Here is a 22,315-nt window from a genome sequence, read left to right on the forward strand (position 1 = left end):
GGTATTCATTTTTTGCAGTTCTTTTGTATATCTTGTACTCTTTTATATTGTTCACGGTGTTGTATCAAAGCAGATTTAAGCAGATTTTAACCGCAATTGAATATATAGATTAAAGAATTCAAATACTAAGATCATATTTCATTTTGATTCCTTTATTCACATGAAGCCTTTGAACCCAGCTATGGAGAACTCCATTCTTTAACAACGGAATGTAAGTTTGGGTACACTGCAAACGCGAAAGAAGAGAATGATGCCGGAAATGAACGAGTGCCAACCCCTCCTCCGGGCAACGAAGTTAATGATGGCAAAGCTGTGGAGTGTGATTCACAGAAACCAGACGCCATCATTCCTTCACAAGAAGAAATTGGAGTTGACCGTAAAGATAACGAACCTCCATACTTGCAAGAACCAGAAGTCGTAATGAAGAAGAAAATGGGCGAAGGACAATCAAAGAAAGCAACATGTTCTCTCCAAAAACTGTTTGGATTGACCGAGGAAGACATGCAAGGCATTCCAGACGCAAACGAAGCATCCAGATTTAAAGTATTTCAGATTTGGAAAGAGAAGGTGTGTCCAGTACTAATTGATCATCGCGTGGTCTTAGCAGAGGGCTTGAAGGAAATAGATACAAGAAATATGATTATAGCTCCTCTGATAAATGGTACTTTGGTTGATATCTTTATATCATTGTCATCATCTTCGTCATCATCATTATCATCATCATCATCATCATTATTGTCGTCATCACCACCATCATCATCATTATGACTATTTTCATTAATTTCATTATCATTATTATTATTGCAGCTATTTTTATTGCTTTTATTATTGCAATTGCCACACTTGTTATTGTCATTTTTTTCATTTGTATTATCGGATTATCATTATCATTACAATTGGTTACATTGATATTGCATCATATTAATATAATATAATCACTATTATCATAGCTCTTTATTACTTTTGTTTTGATCATGATGATGATGATTATTATCATTATTAACATTTTTATCATCATTTTTTTACCATTATCATCTCATTTACTAACTCAATTATTGTTGATAAAATTTTTTGGCTATGTTATACCGAAAATCGGCAAGTTATTCACGTTGAAAAAAAAATGGAATACAAATGAATATCAAAATGGATGGAACCGTGGCAGAATCGACAAAATAAGAATGGCTTCCCGATATGCCATTGTTCATAAATGTTTGAAATTAATAATAATGAATTTATGTTCCACTTACGATTAAAAAAGAGTACTACTTCGTCATAAATGCGTGATATTTCTTTGAATAGCCCAATTCACACTACAGTTGTTTTACCTTTAAATTTGTGTTAGGTAATTTGTATAGCTTTATGTTATTGCAGGCTAATACCCATCACTATTGCTTAAGGCCCCCTCACACCTACCCGAATTGCCTGAAATATGCCTTGCGATGGCTGGCGAAAGGCATTTTTTTTTAAATCGTTTTCAATGGTAACTGATAACAAATCATATTAACCCTTCGTGTTTGGGATCGTACACCTTCCGATCTAACAGCTGCGATTATTCAAATTCGCGCGGAAATTTGTAACATGTTTAAAATTTCCCAATGAATTGAAAAATCGTTGGTCATCTGTTTGAATTTGCATCTCTTATTTACTCCGTGGTAATCGTTCGTGTGTTATTGTCGCGCATGGTCCCTCATCGCGCTTTTGCCAAAGTGGACCGATCTCGAAAGAACCCTTAACGAAGCTACACGATGACACAAACGTACAAGAACACCTGATCTATTCCCTCGTCTTCGTTTCTAATCGCACGCCATATCAAACCATTGCTCACTGTCCGTTCGTCTTATGGGGTTATATCAACCCTTCGCTCGCCCTCGGCTGCAATTTACTCAAAGAGGTGAACCGAAAAATCGATATCCTTCGCATGTCATATTTATCCTTCGCTTACCGTTCGTTGACAAAATTTGACAATAGTTACTGATGGCATGATTTGACGGAAGTTTTATTTGAATTCGTTGAATTCGCGTGCATTTCGTGCATTATCCCATTCGTCACCATTCGTCCTCCTACATTCGGTCAGGTGTGAGGGGGCTTTAAAACGTATACCGAAAGAAGGGCACTACCATCTAGTAGCCGAGAAAACAACTATTAACATTACAAACCAAACTTCATTTTTAAATTATGACTTTTCCGGAGTACGAGATTATTTTTATAGGCTATATTATCAGAAAACCCTCATTTAATTACCATTTCTGTTCATTAATGAAACATTTGCAGGCGAATTCAATGGCAGAGAAACATGCATGGGTTTCATCGACGATATGCTGAGCAGGATGGGGGAAAAACGGCGAGAATCTCTTCTACGTCTGCTGAAAAACAAACGTGATAAAGAAGATTGGGGAGGATCTGAAACGTCACAATGGATCTACGATTGGGTGGCAGATTGGACTAAAGAGATGGAAAGCTGGACCAAAGGATACGTAGAAGGGGCAGTGAAAATAAAACAAGTGAATGAGAAACACCGTAATTTCAATGACAAACTGGTAGAAAATGGCTTTTTTGACTTGGCAAGAGAAATTATGATCATCGAACAAGGGTTGGAAGTAGATCCTGTAATGGAGAGAGTCCCCGTGGCGGGAAAACTTCTAACGTACATGAAAACTTTCAAAGAAAATATCGTTCCAAAGAAAAATTGAAACTAGCTGAAAAATTAATATGCACCTGGAAATGTTTAAAAACAACAAAAACGAAAATAAGTCAATTTCCATCATTTCCAGGTCGCATTAAAGTAATGATTCGTATTTTTGTAATAACGTAAATGAATGTACATACATATAAATAGGACTTCATCTTTCCCCCGGATCTTTCTTTCTACAATCATATGCAATGAACGGCGTATGACACAGGGTTTTCCTTTCCCAATACTTTAGTACCTTTATGAATCGCAGAGTACATTTATGTATGTTCGCGTGAATCAGAGGCGTCGATCCTGGAGGGGCAGGGGGGCGATCGCCCCACCAATGAAAATATTGGGGGGGGGGGGGGCAAACATATCATTTTGCCCCCCAATAATTCCGGATATACCACCAAAAAAAACAAGATTGTAATGTTTAGCAAGCGAGATTGAGATTCACAACTCGTTCTTTATTTAAAATCGTGCTCAAAATGTCCGCTTTTCAGATTGGAATATAAATTTTGTTAGCTCGCGCTTCGCGCTCGCATCATTTCTGTAGCAAAAACCCATACTTTTCATGATTGAATAGGTGAATGTAAATGTCCCATTTTCAGTTTTAAGCTTCAAAAGAACTCCTGCTTCGATTTGCAATAATCTTTTCTTGGATATATATCTTGTTCTTTATCAAAAAGTTCCATTAAACTGTCATTTTTTTCAGATCGAAATATCAAAATTTTCAGCTCGCGCTTCGCGCTCGCATCTATTCTTCTCTTAGATACCAATCTTAATCATTACTACCAAAAATGCTTAGAATATCAAGCTTTCAGGTCAGAATATAAAGAACTTTCAGCTCACTCTCGGCACTCGTACTATCTGTGTAGTGAGATATGTATCCTCCTCATGAGTGACAAACAGCCCTAAACAGGCACGCTTTTCCTGTCAGTATGCTAAAAAAAAATCAGCTCGCGCTTCGCGCTCGCATTGTTGGTGAGATACGTGTCTGGAACGTTAATGATTTTGCCCCCCCAATCTGAAAAATGGATCGACGCCCCTGGCGTGAATACTTCACTGCAAAATTATGTACATGAGATTTGTAAAGTTTTGGTTTCTTTTATTTCTTTGCTATTTCAGTTTTGTAAGATTCATTCTTGTTTGTCGTGTCTAAACAATCTTGCTTTTGGATTGTCGCTCATACTTCCTTTATGATTCAATCCAATCTAATAAACATTTGATATAGCGCATTTTGCTTTCGGTCACAAAGCGTTGATCACACACTTTATCATGTAGTGTATAAATCACACAGCACCATAATAGTTATCATGATATATTTGGTGTGAATGACATTGATAGTATGGAAAGTAAAATAGCCCACAGAGATGGTAAGCAGTTCATCTCGAAACAGACACTGCAAGTTATTATTTTTGTATAGTTTACCTCATTAGAGTTTATATACTCACATTAAGGTACTTGTATTGTAGTGACAAAATATTGAAATTGATTATTTCAATATCTTGCCACTGTGAGCTTTATATCTTTGACGAAGACGAGAGGTTTGCGTCGGAAATTTGGAGAATACTTGGAAATAAACTTTGTTGGAAATGCAATGCATTACCTCATATATATATATACATTTAACGTAACTAGATAAATGTCAACTTATTGTGGGAATTATCTTGACGTCGCACAGTGGGCCAAAATGAACCCAAAGTGCGCCAAAACCCATTATTCACACATTTGTATGATTAAATTTGGTAGATAGGAGTAATTTTACCCGTAGAATTCAATAAAAGTATTTTCAAATATTGATGACGTCGTTAAAATACTGTTTTCTGATTGGCTGTTAACATTTGAGCAGAAATTACATGTTTCTAATTCTACAATAAGTTTCAAATTTTCAGAAACTAGTTTTAGATAAATTTCAGCAATAATTAAGCATATCAGCAAACAGCAAACACACAAACAGGCAACCAAACCAGAAAAGTCTGTGCTCGGGGTACAAATAATTCAATTGGTGACCTGAGTATCGCTTAAAGAGGGCGTCCTACCATGAATCCGGAATTGTAAAATTCAAAGTGAAATTGTAAAAAAAAAATGAAAAGGAGTATTTTTATTCCCTGTGTACAATGATTAACCACACCTACATGAATTAAAATGGATTGATACCAGAAGTGGACACTGAAATCTTTAAAATAATGATTCCAGTGATTAGAGGCCGGGTCCTCTGCAGGTTAATCAGTACAAGGCCCTACAAGGCCTACCAAGAACGGCGTATACAAAGTTATTCCGAATCAGAGTCTCTCTACTATCTCAACAACTATTGTGTCTTTGGTGAGAAGATCTTTTTAGCATACTTTGAACATCAGGGGGAAGAGGCTGTGATTGTTGTACTCTTAAAAACTTGCTCCTAATCACAATGTCACCTGTTACCATTAGCATGTGGAATACATATAAAGTCAATGAGAATCATAAACCAAACAATCATTGAAATAATAATATACACTTCCTTCTTGATCGATACCAACAATTATAGCAAATTTAGAATGAGCCAAGAGATAAACGAATTCATACGTGTATGTGAAGTTACAAACCCTTTTGGGGGATAAATACTAATAATGATAATGCAATTTATACATGTAATAGAGGCCACGTATATCCCATCTGTGTCCTATACACATTTTCACATTTTGTCAGAAAACTGCGAGAGACCTATCACTGTAAGACAGCATATCAAATATGGAACACGGGATGGAACAGTTTGGCATCAAAATGAAGTTGCGTTACATGTATTATTATATAGTTAGTGGAATTGGAAATGAAATCTTGCCTTTACGTATGTTTAACGAAAATATTTTAAAGGTAGACACCAGTCACAAGAGCCACACACTTGAGCCAGCTAGAGACCCCCCCCCCCCTCTTATCTCTCTCCCAGAACGCGACGGGGAGTTTGATGTTTAATGTCACCCGCAACGTTCGGCATGCACGCGCATATAATGGGACAGTAACTTGGACCGATTTTTGTGATAAATACGGCGAACATGTGGTTGAAAAATTTGTTATATCTCCAGAAAATGCACGTATATGCAGCTAAATTTGGTATCAGTGTAAAGCATGAACTATAACAAAGACCGCTATGGTATATACAGCGCAGCAATCGGCAGCAATTTGTAAAAGAAATGCTCATGAAAAAAAAAATGCTAAAACACCCCCATTGTCAAATGGTTTCGTCCAAAATTGCCTCTGAAGGGATTATCATTTTATCTTGAAATCTTTGATCATTTAAAACAATTATTCATCAAAGAGCACCGTGAATTAGAAATAAATTAAGCAATTCGTTTTGTCAAAACAGTGAAATATCTAAAACGTGTCATTTACACATGCGGTAGCCGTAAAGAGTCATTTTCCGGTAACATTGAATAAAAATGGGCAACTAATATTCAATTTAATGGAGAAATATTGTACGGAGGCATTCTACAGGTTCTTATCTTTGCTTAGAACATGAAAAAAACAAAATTTGTTTCATGACCAAAAACCAGTTTTGGCGCACTTTTGCTCTCTCCTGGCCCACTGTGCGTCGGCTCTCTGATTTCTGATTTGCTTTTCTTCTATTAATATTAAAGAGTGCCATCTACGTCAAAAAATGTTTAAAGTGCCATATTTCTGAATTATCTTGACAGAATATACCACCGTTCTAGCATATATACTGGCAGGCTATGTGTGTCGATCTGTATTCATGGCTGGGGGCTGTTTTCTCTTGTGAAGGATCTTTTTTTTTTTTTTTTAACTGTAATGGATTATTTGTTTTTCCGTTCCAATCATGACGAAGCAAAAACGAAAATCAGCTACGTGGTTCGATATTTGAAAACACGAAAACAAAAACACTCACATGTCCTTCTTTCCCTCCCTTTCCGTCTTCCCTTTCTTTTTGTCTCACCTGCATAGCAGAGTGAGACTCTAGGCGCCGCTATTCCGACGGCGGCGTCAACACCAAATCTTAACCGAAGGTTAAGTTTTTGAGAAATGACAGCATAACTTACAAAGTATATGGACCTAGTTCATGAAACTTTGCCCTGAAGTTAATAAAGTATTACTGAACATCCTGCTTGAGTTTCACGTCACATGACGAAGGTCAAAGGTCATTTAAGGTCAATGAACTTTGGCCGAATTGGGGGTATTTGTTGAATTGCCATCATAACTTTGAAAGTTTATTGGTCTAGTTCATAAAACTTGGACATAAGAGTAATCAAGTATCACTGGACATCCTGTGCGAGTTTCATGTCACATGATTTAGGTGAAAGGTCATGTAAGGTCAATGAACATTGGCCAAGTTGGGGGTATTTGTTGAATTGCCATCATAACTTTGAAAGTTTATTGGTCTAGTTCATAAAACTTGGACATAAGAGTAATCAAGTATCACTGGACATCCTGTGCGAGTTTCAGGTCACATGAACAAGGTCAGAGGTCAATGGACATTGGCCATGTTCGGGGTATTTGTTGAATAACCATCATAACTCTGAAAGTGTATGAATCGAGTTCATAAAACTTGGCATAAGAGTCATCAAGTATCACTGAATGTCTCATGCGAGTTTCAGGTCACATGACCAAAGTCAAAGGTCATTTAAGGTCATTAAACTTTGGCCATTTTAGAAGTAATTATTAGATTGCTGTCATAACTTTCAAAGTTTATAGATATAGTGTATAAAATGTGGATATAGGGGTAATGAAGTATTACTGACAAGTTTTAGGTCACAAGATCAAGGTCAAATGTCAATGAACGTACTATTGTATCATTATATAAATGGTGTTTTTTGTGAATAATCAGCACTGCTGCTATATTGAATCGCGTGATGCAGGTGAGACTTCGAGAGGCATTCCACTTGTTTTTCCTTTCTGCTCTTTGTGTTATTCCTTTCTCCGTTTCCACCACTCCCCCTTTCCTTTCTTTTTCAATCTGTCTTTTTTTCCGATTGATATCCGCTTTGATTAACGGTACACGTCGTATCTTTTTCATGAATTCATAAAATACAGTCCTTAAAATATATTTTTTTTCACCCCAGTATAATATAAAAAGTTACAGTATACATCATATTATTAGAGGCAATAATGAACGTTTTTCACGATAACAAAATTAGTGCTTGACTGAAATGTTGCCTTGTCAGGTCAAACTTTGAACCTTGTACGTTTGTAAACCAGGGGGTCGTTTCATGAAAGGACTTCTCGGACGTTTTATCCGACAGTTACCATAGTAACAGTACCTCTCAGCCAATCAACATCAGAGAAAGATGTCAGATCTGACAACTTGTCGGATGAAAATGTTGATGAAACACTCCCCCGAAGTCCTTCGCCAGGAAGTATTACTCAGTATATAGTGGTATTAAGATTTGGGTTTGGAGTTTTTTGAAGGGCCTTTGTATTTTGGTTTTGAACATTGCAGTGCTTTTTTAATTAACACTTTCTCTTATGAGTTTTAACATCCCAGAATCATAAAACTTTACAAATTATGGCGACATGCCTGTTTTAAAAGTTTGCAGCCGTGAGAGAGTGACTGTCTAATTTGTTTTGGTTTTGAACCCCCGAATAATTTACTAATTGCCTTTAACGATATTGAATACTATTTTATAGTTTTTGCATACGATTTCCACATGATAACGCTCACTATTAAGTCATGCGAATCGTTAACGCAGAACTATACATGTATATTACACACTTGGTCGAGGCCAATAAACTTATAACTTCATCTATACAGAATAAAAAAATACCAAGAATTTACATTTTTGATAACTCGCTCTTCACCAGATACTGTGGAGTTGTAACAAAACTTTGAAACATTTTACCGACATTTCATGCAAAAAATATGTAGAGATATCTGAAACATATATAGAACCAAATTATTTTCCTTCTCACATACTATTGACCCCTTATGATATGTTCTTATTGATTTTAATATAATAGCAAGATGATGAATATTTCATTAAGAATATATTCGTTATACCTCGAATATGATTTTTTTTAGTGTAATGTCATCCTAATCTTTTCTTGTATTTTCATTTTAATAATATGATATTACCAGTTTTGTTTGCTTGTTAGTATTTTTTTTAGTGTGAAATCTGATTCTTTATGTGTTTGAATAAAATATGCCCCTTGGAAAGATCAGGTTATACCTGAACGGATGATTTTTTTTTCACATAAAGATGTAATTAATAAAAAATGCAACGAATAGTGCCCATCTAAGTGTGTGTAGGCATGACCAATTCGCACTGAGCGGGCACTGGGGCAATCGCCCCATATTTTTTTTTCAAATTTACATTTCTACTGAAAATGTTCACAAAATTCACTCAAAGTTAGCACGAAATCCCTTAATTTTACTTCGCTCCCTCGCTTTTGAGTTTCTTTTGTTTACACGTCTTGCCCCCCCCCTTATATACGGCAATGGCGGTAAGCGTGTGTTGGTGTGTGGTATACATGCATTTAAACGTGTGCATGTTAGTGTAAAGCAAGGTCTAATACTCAAGGTATGCATGATCTCTGACAAAGCTCAAAAGTCTTTAAAAGAGAAATGAACCATAATCCAAATAGCGCCACTTCAAGTCCGCAACTAGTCATCTGGCCACCACAATACACAATTCGAGCTGTGTACCTTGCAATATGGGCCCACTTGAGTAATAACACACTACTCCACCCCTCAATACATTCATACCACACTATTGTTTTGCCAAGTAGTAAAGTATGTATTTTCCTCTCATTCTATGTATTATTGTTGGCTATCAGTATTTATAACACGCGGTCAACTGAATGAGAGAACACACAAATTGTTGGTCAGTTCGATCCCCCTTTTATGGTTTGTGAAATAATAAACCAAATATTTTTGTAGGTTTCAGATGAAAATATTTTTTATTATTAAAATGTTCTTTGCCCAAATAAATCACAGTCAAGTTCAATTTCGAAGGGGTATACCTAATGGGTTACATGATACTGCAATCTAATTTTTGGGTGGTGAATTACATGGGGTTTGATGTTTATTCATATTAATACGTCCCAAAAGCGTATGCCATGCAGCGTTATTCACCACACAAAACTGGGAATTTTTGCTATTTTAATCAGACTTTAATTCATATTTACCGCAGTGATTGTACCATTTTGTGCAGGGATTGCCACAGACCTCCAGTACTATACAATTATAACAGTTAATGAATCTTCTATGTTACATGGTCCTGTGGAAACAAAGTCATATGATTCCACTTTAACCCTAAATAGACTGGACTATTTAGACGCTTACGAAGACTGGGGAGGGGGTACTGCTGATTCAGCCCCCCTTATTTTTATTTTATTTTTTCTAAACAAGTGCACATCTATTTCCCGATAATGCATATAGCATTTCCATTTATTTGACAGCAGGATAAAAGAGCATTGTAGATTAAATGCCTTGCTCACGGGCATAGGTGCCGCGGCCGGTGATCGAACCCCGGACTTTCCATGTATAGCCAGGCGCCTTAGACCACTCGGCCACGGCACCATATGATCTCTGCCGTCGATCGCGCGATCGCGACAAAAATTGGCACGTGCGTTACCCATGACATTTTCTAAAAAACTACAATATCAAATTCTGCGAAAAATATCATGGCTCATTAATTATGCTAATTTATGCGTAAAATCATAAGTTTGCTCTAATTGACAAAATAATTCCCCTGAAATTCTAATTTTTGTTTCAAATACCCTTTGTAGGCATCTGATCAAATTTATATTTAAAATAAAATGATTGATTGATTGATTGAATATAAAAAAATTGTCAACATAACATTTATTTGCCTATGTATTTCATTGTTTTCTAACTTTCTTATGTATTTCTTTGTTTTTTGACTCTTTGTTTTTCATTGTTTTTTCAATGGAAATTGTCGGGGACTTTATTTTGACCATCAACAAGATAAAAGAAATTGATTTTAAGCAGTAAAAGGTAAAATAATGATACATTTTATGAATTTTGGCTAAAAACACTTTTTGCATTGGATTTGTACACAAATACACGTTTTTGAGAAACTTTGGGTCTGCATGCACTAACAAAATGTTGCATAATTTCGGAACCACGTACCCGGGGTCACAATTTTGGTCTCAAAAGTTGCGCGAGACTTGAAAGTAAAAAGTCAGCGAGCGACGCAGTCAAAAAATTTCGCGCGACGGATTTATTGCGAAAAATGTAGAGGGTGGGGGCGGGGGTAATTCAGCCCCCAGTCTTCTTAGGGTTAAGATTCCATTTTATTGACAAAGGCGTAACATGTGTGATTTAGATGATAAATAATATATTGTAGAATCATAATTTTATCTTTATTCCCCGGAGTAAACACGCAACCTTTATTTACGGACGGGCAAAGTTTCATTTGGTGAAAAATTCCGTGGCGGGTGCATAGACGTACACCAGAGGCGTTCGCCAATCGATTTTCCTTACTGCAACATTATTAGTTTCTTTCGAGAATAATGTGGTTCAAATGTAATATTTTCACAACTGCAATCTATTTGCTATGTATTTATCTCGAAAGAGCCCTAAACGTGGCCATGGAATCCCGTCTCTCACATTCTTCCCTGATCATGCCAATGATTACTTCACAATTCATCCCCTCTAGATCAACCATCCCTATTTCACGTTCGATTATATGATCAGCACTGCAGCAGTTGCCAAGGAGGTACATCTATATAATTTATATTTACAACTTATTTGCAGGGATTGCCACAGATCTACAATAAACGACAATTTATATTAAATTTGATTAAATCTGTCGTGTTACGTGGCCCTGTGCTAATAGAAATATATGATTCATCTTTCAAACTATTATTATATTGACAAATGAGTAACATATTTGCTTTAGCAGATAAATTGTGGTGTAATCATAATTCTTATCTCTATTCTCCGGAGTTTTACACGCAACCTTAATTTACAGACGGACAAAGTTCCATTTGATGTAAAGCTCAGGGTGCATGGGTGTACATCAAAGGCGTTCGCCAATCGATATTCTTTATTGCAAAATTACTAATTTCTTTCAAGAACAATTTGGCATAAATGTAATATTTTCATAACCGCAATGTTTTTTGTTCGATGTTTTTATCTCGGAAGAGCCCTAAACGTGGCCATCGAATACCTAATTACTGTACTTTAACCTCTCGCGAGCATCCCGATCAGCACTGCTAAAAACATCTTTTTGCATTGGATTTGTACACAAATACACGTTTTCGAGCAACTTTGGGTCTGCATGCACTTACAAAATGTTGCATAATTTTGGAACCACGTACCCGGGGGTCATATTTTTTTTTCTTCAAAAGTTGCGGGAGACTTGAAAATAAAAAGTCAAAGAGAGCGACGTGGTCAAAAAAGTTTCGCGCGGCGGATTTATTGCGAAAAATGTCGAGGGGGGGGGGCTGAATCAGCCACCCAGTCTTCTTAGGGTTAAGATTCCATTTTATTGACAAAGGCGTAACATGTGTGATTTAGATGATAAATAATATATTGTAGAATCATAATTTTATCTTTATTCCCGGAGTAAACACGCAACCTTTATTTACGGACGGGCAAAATTTCATTTGGTGAAAAGTTCAGTGGCGGGTGCATAGACGTATACCAGAGGCGTTCGCCTATCGATTTTCCTTACTGCAACATTACTAGTTTCCTTCGATAATAATGTGGTGCAAATGTAATATTTTCACAACTGCAATCTATTTGCTATGTATTTATCTCGAAAGAGCCCTAAACGTGGCCATGGAATCCCGTCTCTCACATTCTTCCCTGATCATGCCAATGATTACTTCACAATTCATCCCCTCTAGATCAACCATCCCTATTTCACGTTCGATTATATGATCAGCACTGCAGCAGTTGCCAAGGAGGTACATCTATATAATTTATATAAATTGGACAATTTATATCAAAATTGATTAAATGTGTCATGTTACGTGGCACTATGCAAATAGAAATATATGATTCAACTTTCAAACTTTTATTATATTGAAAAATGAGTAACGTATTTGCTTTAGCAGATAAATCGCGGTGTAATCATAATTCTTATCTCTATTCTCCAGAGTTTTACACGCAACCTTAATTTACAGAGGGACAAGGTTCCATTTGATGTAAAGCTCAATAAGCATGGGTGTAAATCAAAGGCGTTCGCCAATCGATATTCTTTATTGCAAAATTACTAATTTCTTTCAAGAACAATTTGGCATAAATGTAATATTTTCACAACCGCAATGTTTTTTTTTTGGTGTTGTTATCTCGCAAGAGCCCTAAACGTGGCCATCGAATACCTAGGTACTTTACTTTATCCCCTCGCGAGCATCCCCGATCAGCACTGCAGATGCCAAGGAGGTAGATGTATAGAAATTATTCATAGTCAAAGTTTAAGCATAAAGATTACATTTGTTTATCTTCAAAATTATATTATAAGAAAATGTGGTAGACTATCTCCAGCAAACAATTCAAAATAAAGTAAATATTAAGAAATGTTTAACCCTAAGTGATAAAAGGTGCAAAAATGTACAATTTTATTATGAATTTCACCCTAAAAGTTGCATTATTTACCATTTTCTTTTACATGCATAATACTGAGCAGTAAAAAGGATAGAATTTGGAACCTATATAACATGGCTCAACTCTGCACCCTTTAGGGTGCTTGGTATAGCTATATAGATGAGCATAATTGCTCTCATAAGCACCCCTTATTTTGGCAGAATATCTTTTGAAGAAGATGATAATTATAAAAGAAAACAATTATGACACACTGGCAATGAAAGCGAGTTGAATATTTAAATCGTTAAGAATACGATGCATGCTGCTCTTATTTGATTGTTTTCATAAAAAAAAAAAATCCTTCGCTAAATTCATTTAAAGTAAGATGTAAGTCTTACCTTCTAAATATGTATACTTCACCATGTTCTCAGTGAATAAGCTAGCTTGCTTTTATGTGTATGTTTTTTAAACATATTTTTTTGTAATATAGTTGTTATTTTTTTTCAAATTTTTCATTAGTTTGTTGATTTCGTTTATTTTGAAATGTGTGTTTCTTGCAATCTAATCAATTGATTGCAGGATGGTCTTTTTTCGGTAATGAATGTTAATCAGGGAGTAGCCTAGATAGGTCTATTTGGCTTTTGCTATTCCCCCACATCGCATTCATTACCCTATGTATTTTGTTATTTTTGTTAATTTGTCATTTTACAATATTCATTACTCCTTTACTATGGAATCATTTTGATTGATCTTGATATATTGTATCTTGTATGTTTTTTACAGATGTGAAATAAATTAATTTGAATTTGAATTTGAATAATCAATGTATTTTCTTCTATGATGCTGCTGCACCGTCATTGTTTCATTTGTATCATAAAACTTGCAAAACCTCATTTAATTTTCCTCAAACCTTTTTCTTTAGATTTGCTGTATGTGTACTTTGTGTATTTTTACCCGTTTCTTTTGCATCATCCTGATTATGAAATATCTCCTGTTGTTTGAAGGTTTGCATGGATAGGCGAGAAAGTGGAAATTTTTAGGTTAGAGTAATTTACATCAATAACTGGGATATACTCATTTGATTTGCTAGTTCATTACGATTTACTTGCACTCCGAATAAAAGTACAAAATTTTTCCTGCGCGCGCGCAGCATCTCCCTACGCACGCACTATCCCAAGATCATCACGCAACTAGGCGTCCATTTCCTCTTACTTTCGCCTGCCGCCGTGATCAGACGTTAGCTAAGTACACTCCCATTTTACTTCTTAAAGTGTCCTTTGTTTACATATTTATCTATGTATTTACAGCCTATTTCAATCCTTTGCCTTTCGGCTTTATATTGATTTCATTTATATATCTACTGCACGGAGCTTTCGTGTTATTATTCACGTTTTTCTTTAAATAAACTTGTGAGTTCCGAACCGTCAGTTTCGTTTTCTCACAGACGGGTTGCTTCCGTTTCCTTTCTCCGTAGCTCCGCGCACTACCTGCGTGTCGTAGGCATTGATACGACGCTCCCTTTTTTCTTTATAATCCTTTTTAATTCTTTATAATTCTTGACTTGCTCCTTTGCCTCATCTTGAATTGAATTGATTTTATTTCCTCTCCACAGCTTAGGCTATGGGACAGGCAGGAGCATCGTCCTTGTTTGTTCTCAAACTTGTTTTCAACTTGTTCTTTTGTGAGTCGGTTGATTGTCTCAATCAATCTTTTGTTCTTGTTTGATTAATTGATTGATTGATTAATTAATGAATTAATTAATTGTTCAATTAACTAATTGGTTAATTGTTTAATTATTAATTAATTTTAATAATTATTTTGTATTGAATTTTTTTTTAAAGACTTATTGTCTTAAAAGATTTTTCTCTTAATTTTTTTTGGGAAGCCCCCCCCCCCCTGTTCTCTATTAGCGTCCTTTGTTTTCGCTAATGAGTATTCGGCTTTCCAGTTTAAGGGAAGTAAGTTTTTACTTCTTTCTTTCAGATCAGCTCCATTTCCTATTTCATTTGACCTTTGTCAACAACAACAAAAAAAAACCTCTTCGTCTTGGACTTAGACGTTTTCCGTTTTTAATTAATTAACGTCATGTATACGTGTAATTGATTAAAAAAAAAAAAAAAAAAAAAAAAACTTGTGTTTTTTCTTAGCTGATCCTGCTCTTCGTCTTGGACTTAGACATTTTCTGTTTTTAATTATTTAACGTCATGTATACGTGTAATTGAAAAGAATAAATAAAAAAAAAACTTTATTTTTTTTTTCTCACTTCAGCTTCTTAACTTTGTTTGATCTCATGTTTAAAAAGTCGGTCCTGTTTTTTCCGAAGTTATTAATTTTATTATTAATATTTTCTGAAAAGGATCTTGCTTTGTCACCTTTCTTGCCCACCCACCCATCCGTCCCCTCTCTTTTTTCGACCCTCTTGTTCTTTCAGGCTAAGAACTTACCAGGTAGATGAGCTCTTTTGACTCATCTCTTGACTCCAAACCTGCCGCTGGGAGAGAACCAGACATGGTATTTTGTTCCCGTGATCAGCGGCGGTGAGTATGAGGGCAAGAGAGTGAGACCCTTTGCGATGGGCTCTATAAAGGGTGGAACCGTGTTTTGCGTCCACGTGCACTGGAAAAAGGAGGGTGGAACCGTGGAGTTGCGTCCACGTGCCAAAGAGGGTGAAACCGTGGAACCGCGCCCACGTGCCCGAGCGTTTTAGGGTGGAACCGTGGCGTTCCGGCCACGTGCCTGAAAGGTGATAGCCAAGGCTCCCTCGACGGGACCTGAACCTATTTTGGGGAGTGTTGTACTAGTATAGAAAACCTCACTCCTCCAGGTCTGCTTGACCCACCGGCTATCGGGTCCAACAAGTCCGGGTTAAGAGCATGGGACTCTTTTCCCGGCACAGACTAGGCTCGATGCTTTCAGGGAGCATTAGCAAAGGGCTACCAGCCCCTAGTCGCTAGAGACACGTGAGCTCGACCCCATCAATCTCACGATTATCTGATCAGGGTGGAACCGTGAAATCGCGTCCACGTGCCCTTTAAGGTGGAACCGTGGAATTAGCGTTCATGTGCCTAAACGGCTTGATCAGATTTGATTGACTTTTCTCATGCGAGATATCACGTCCCCCTGTCTCTTGTGCCCTCTTCTGCCCCCCCCCTGCGGGGGCCGCATAGAAGAGGAAGAAGAAGAAATTCTAGGTTGCTAACCCCGCTTCGCGGGCAGACCTTTCTTTCTAATTCTTGTACCGATGGCCAGGCGTCGTAACTTCATGTTACAACAGAATGCCCTCGAGCATCACGGATTTTTATCCTCATGCTCTCTGTCAGCTAGAACCGCCGTGTCAAGCACCGGGCAGGTCAAGCAGACATTCGCCATCTCACACCTCGGAGAGTCACCGGCAATTTCATGATTCGCCGGCTCACGCACCTGCAAGGGAAATTCCCGCTAATACACAGGTGTTATCGACATACGGGCATCGCACCCCATCATGTCACCAGACTCCCGATAATTGTGGGTCAGGCGTCGCAACTCTCATGTTGCTTCACACGCCCACGAGCAGTGCGGGTAAATTCCCCCACGCTTCATGTCAGCTTCAGCCGCCGTGCTAAGCACCGTGCGGTTCAAGCAGTCTGCTCTCTCACGCCGGGCTTTTATTGAAACGCTGTTCACCTACACGGTGACCCCGTTTCTATGCAGGTGCTTCCGACATACGGCTTTGAAGCCAACATGTCGGCAAGCTCTCGGTGACCGACGGCTGGACGTTGCATCCTTACAGGTTGCATCAACACGTCCCGAGCATTACGGGTTCTTACCCCCGTGTTCTCCGTCATTATAGACCGCCGCTACGCGACTGCCGGGCTTATCAGCAGCCTCGCACCAGCCGCCGGCCCTTTTCTTTGAAATTGCCGGCACTTCACCCGCACGGGTGATTTCACGATATGCACAGTGCTGCTGACCTATCACAGTGGGCCGGGGCGAAACAAAAGTGCGCCAAAAGTCATTTTGGGCAAATTCAGATTTTTAATTTTTGTCATGCCCAGCTGAAAGACAACACTTTGAAGAATACTTCAGCAAAATATTTCATTCTGGAATTTGCATAAAGGTTGTTAATTTCCTACCTCAAATCGTAAAATGTGACATTTTGCGAAATGCCGTGCATATGACAACCTAGTTGAAAAACAGGCCATTTCACAGGGGGTTTTTCATGTAGGAATCTGAAATGGCACCCACATAATCCTGATATATTGTTTTTTCGTGTGAAGGGTTCAAATTAGATAAAAGACACATTTCAGGAGGTTTATAGGATAATTGTTCCTCGAAATAGGATGATAATCCATGTTTTTTGCATTTACATTAGAAACGTTTGGATTTCCGTGGATTTCCGTTTAAATTCTATCATCATCATTTTGCTAGATGTCTAAGCTTTAAGGCGATACCAAATTTAGCTGCCCGTTTTTGCCCGTTTTCATGTTAGAGCCGATTTTACTTGACACAACACCCCCAAAACCTGTTAAAAAACGGTCATTTTTATACCGCGCAGTCATCGCAGCGCACCGTGTGGGGTGTACATTGCCGTTCATTTTTGCACGGCGAGGACGATTCCCCTTCCATTTCATGAAAATGACATGAATTCCGGGCTTAATGCAAACAAAATAAAGGTTGGTCACGCATATTAGGGCTACCCGCCCCTCTTCCAGAGATAAAAAGTTACTTGTAGAATAATTTCAGCCAAAAACCCTCCTCATAGTAAAACATTCGTGGTGTTTATATACTCTGCGTTTTACCCAAGTCTACGCCGCTTGATAAAGCACGGTTAATATTTTTCAGATTTTTCAGTATTTTTTCAACCTCATGATCATTTTGATGCCATAAAATTATTTTTAGGATCTCATCCACACTTTTTAGGCATGTGAGAAGCATAAACCAACATTCACTCTGGTCAATCTTAAAGTAACACATAACACAAAGTTGATATACTACACATTGTTTAGCGTAATTTGTCTTTTCACAGATAGGTTTTAAGTAGCCAATCAAAATTTGGTATCAAAGTGACGTTATTTCGGCTTTGAATTATGTTCAGTCGATTCTACGCCCAAAATTACCCTTAATCAACATGTTAAGGTAAAAATATAACACGGAATATAATTTTGGCGCACTTTCAACTCATTCTGGCCCACTGTGCGTATGGGTCTCACCCAGCAAGTCGGCAAGCCCCCGTATGTCGCTGGTAGGACGCTGCAGCCGCTTGGCTGCTTTCTGTCGGTCTTATTGCCGGTGTCGGGCATTGAGCGGATTGCGTTTCTCCCGCCAGCCCGCACTCCGGGGAGCCGTCGGCGAGTTCACCTGCATGGGTATCCCCCATTAATATGTAGGTCCTCCCGAATTCGCCCTCTATGTCAAGCTTCACAGTTTGACCGGGCATCGCTTACGGCGACGGCTCTTTCAGCGGTAACTCTCTCCATTCTACCCCCTAGGCGGGCCTGTATATTGGATGTAAGAATTTCTAACATACCGCATGCCTTCCTTCTCTCATGAGAATGTTTGGCTGTTTTTGAGAGGGCAACCTATCACGCCCGCGGACCGTCCGCCCAGGCGACGGGACCGTCAGCTTTTGGCCTGAACCTCACTTTCTATACGAAAGTAAGGGTGCCCTTTCTTTACTTTTAACTCCTACTCTTCCTTGTAAGGTTAGAGTCAGGGCTAGTACAGACACCCGTCCTCCAGCGATCGCCGCTGTAGTGAGGGCGACTCCGATATTAGCACCATCACCGCTCAGCGGTATGTCTCTCGTAGCTCTGCCGAGCTTATGAGCATAATATCGGATCTGAATGTCACGGCGATTAATAGTTCTCCTATACTTAATAATCGCTATGCCTTCACCACCCGGTGCATTATGGTTATTTTTTAACCTGTTTGTCTCGTATTCGGGCGGCTCGTGCGAGCCCTGCCCGAGCTGCCATCATCGGTCGTCCCCCCCGGACCCCGCCGGCAGCACCCGCACCGAACGCCCGGAGGAAATCGGCTATTTATATGCCAGATACCCCTCACATTCACAGCTTGTTCCCCGAGTCTTTCCCGGTCGGGTAAGCATCATCTCGGTGGAAAGAAACAGCCGTATATCTCATTAGATTGTCGGCTGTGTACTTGCGTTCAGGCTTGTTTCAAGCTCCGGGCTTTTTCTGTAGGCATTTCTATGCCTACTTCCTGGGCGCACCCACCGTGGTGGGTCGGCGAGTTCACACCAAACTGTCCGCCGCCAGGCCATCGGTCGAGCTCAAACAGTCTATCCGCTAGACTGCTCTCTATGTGGGTCAAGCTTGCGGGCGTCTCCGCCGCTTCCTCGTGTGGAGTGGGCTACGGTCGATGCATTTACCGTGCCCGTGTGTCGAGTTGTCTTCTTTTTTAGAAGCTTTTTCACTCGGCACACTTGAGTCGCCTCGCAGGCTGCTTTCATCCTCCTTCCATGCTATATATGTGGCCATGGTCACTGCGTGACCGAGGATGATGTGATCGTGGATAGGTGCTATGTGCATGCATATGTATATATATATATATATATATATATATATATATATATATATATATATTTGGATATATATTTATGTATATGTATGCGTGTGTGTACGTATGCTTATGTCTGTCTAACCACGATCACCGCGACCCGCTTTCTCTCGGGCCGACTGTGGATGAGTCCCTCCATGAAAGTGATTTACTTCACTGGAGCTCTTCTTTTTAGAAGCTTAGATTCTCATCCCCCGCTGCTTAGGGCGTCTGTTTTGCTGCCCCCCCGCAGCTTTCGGAACTCCTTGTCTTACCGATATCGGACTGTTCCATGCTTCGCTACCGGCGCCAGCGGTGCTTGCCCTTGCGATCATTAGAGAAACCAGGCCTTGTGGCTGTTTTCGACAACTGGTTCTCATCGCAGACGGAGGGAAATATTGGTGTTTATTTCCTCAAGTCGCCTTACTCCTCCGCTTGTTTCTTCAAGCGAGGATTTAGACACGCTTAGCCAGTTTCCGACCCTAACCTTGATAGGACAGGGCCGTTGTTACCTCACCCGATTCCGTCGGGAACGTAACTGTTGAGGTATCATGTCTGGCGATGTCTGTTGGTTCAGAGCATCATCGTGACCGACATCTTTTGATTGTCGTTTACACGTAAGATCATGACAGAGGCATTTTTTCGCCAGCTCACTTCTGGCGTACGCTTGGTGCGGCTAGGGATTGCTCCGCTCAGCGGACATCCATCGCAGCCTAGCCTTACGGGCCCTCTCGCCGATGGTGGCTTCAGTCAAGCCACCTCTCCCGCCGCGGGCGCTGCACCCTCCGGCGGTTGCTTTATTTAGTACGGGAGAGATGGGATCCGGGGTCCTCTCTCGACCGCTCGGTCTATCACACTTGTTATGTCTTGATGCGAGCCGCGTTTTTTCCCCGACACGCCCAGTTGAGCTGTTCGACCAGACTGTTCTATTCCACATAGACAGCAGGTCCGTGGCAGTTTCTTTTTAACATGATGGCACTCAGTCGTTTTTCTCGACACTTTGACTGCCTTACGAGTGCTTTACTTCAACCTTACTCTCTGCCGTTCCATGTCCTTATCGGACCGCTGGAAATGTACTGCCACAGCTCTCTATCAGAATTCTGCAGATGTTCTGCCCTCACGCTTTTGAGACAGATATCGAATTCTGGGCGTTTTCCCCCACGCGGGGGCTTCTGAGATATCTCGCATTCCTTACGTTTGCATCGTTGCGGCTTGGCTTATTTTAATAAGCCGGTGACCCGACCGTGGCTTTTATCAGCCTCGCTGTTGCCTTCTCGGATTGATTGATTGATCACTTACTGAACCGTTCAAGTTTCAGTCTTCCGATCACGATTCTTGTCGAATTTTCAACAAAGTCGGATTGTTTATTGATCATCGGCGATTATCATCCCTCCGGTCACGGATGATTAATACCTTCAATCCGAGTTTCTTCTCAAACGTTGAGCTTGTATAGTTTAGTCCGTCATGGCGCCTGTCGGTCGTTCTTGACGCTTGACTAACTCCCTCTTGGGTCGGTTTTTAGGGTATCTTTCGTCTGTCTATCAGTCGAGATCCCTCTTGTATCTGTTTATCTGTAACCATTTACAGTACGTAGCTTTACATACTTATGCATCGCTCCCGGGACATTTGCCGGGATTGGCGTAGATTAGGCGTGACTTGTCTTTGTTTGCCATCCTTTAGACAATTCCCAACTCTGTTCAGTTGGTTGTATTGTCGCGCGAGCCGTTTGCGGCAGCTTCTCGAGACATCATTTCACGCTGGATTGTTAAAACGATCAAGTCAGTTGGTGATGATGTTCTCCTTCTGACACTAGGCCGAGGGCCCATGATACTTTAGTATCGTTTCTTCTTGGGCTCCTTCTATTGAATCGTCGTAGACGACATCTTGAGGACCGCCTTTTTTGGCGCTCTTTTAATTCCTTGTTCTTAAGGACCTTACTTCACATGAGGCCTTATTTGCCTCCTCTGTCCTTAAGGCAGCGGCCTTTCTTGTCATCATCTCCCTATTTTTGTACGCACTTTCTTAGTCTAGACATGCCTCCCTTCACGTTGAATCCGTGTTGGTCTAGCAAATCAAATGAGTATGTCCCAGTTATTGATGTAAATAATGAAAATACTTACCATGATTTTCTTATTTACGAGATAACTGGATATACTCATTTGAACCCTCCCACCGACCCCTCGCCTTGCGTGGCAACATGTCTTGCGTTCAGGCTCATGAGAGGAAATGGACGCCTAGTTGCGTGATGATTTTGGGATAGTGCGTGCGTAGGGAGATGCTGCGCGCGCGCAGGAAAAATTGTGTACTTTTATTCGGCGTGCAAGTTAATCGTAATGAACTAGCAAATCAAATGAGTATATCCAGTTATCTCGTAAATAAGAAAATCATGGTAAGTATTTTCATAATCTTTCTCAAAATTTCCACTTTCTCGCCTATCCATTTCTTTTTCTTCTTCTATCCACTATTTCTATAATACTTCATATGGTGTACCGTAAACCACACTAGCGAAATATCTCCTGTTTAAAAAAAAATACTTAATTTGTTAAACAACACTACGAGACATATTGTAAAATAAAGGTTGCGTTCTCCTTAAAGTTTCGAGCAGAATCCTATGGACCACCGTAAAA

The 22,315-nt window shown here is 39.4% G+C and overlaps 1 protein-coding gene across 1 annotated transcript in view; it reads left to right on the forward strand.

Annotated features, from left to right (window-relative positions):
• The window catches only part of LOC135155235 (uncharacterized), a 42,237-nt gene extending 37,487 nt beyond the window's left edge, over positions 1-4,750 (forward strand). The window contains exons 12-13 of the mRNA XM_064104143.1: positions 167-661; positions 2,272-4,750. Of these exons, the coding sequence (XP_063960213.1) occupies positions 167-661; positions 2,272-2,690 (914 nt within the window). The 3' untranslated portion in view covers positions 2,691-4,750. The remainder of the gene's footprint in view (positions 1-166; positions 662-2,271) is intronic.
• The last annotated feature ends 17,565 nt before the right edge of the window (positions 4,751-22,315 follow it).

This window comes from Lytechinus pictus, chromosome 8, assembly GCF_037042905.1.
Source record: "Lytechinus pictus isolate F3 Inbred chromosome 8, Lp3.0, whole genome shotgun sequence".
In the NCBI taxonomy this organism is placed as follows: Eukaryota; Metazoa; Echinodermata; class Echinoidea; order Temnopleuroida; family Toxopneustidae; genus Lytechinus; species Lytechinus pictus.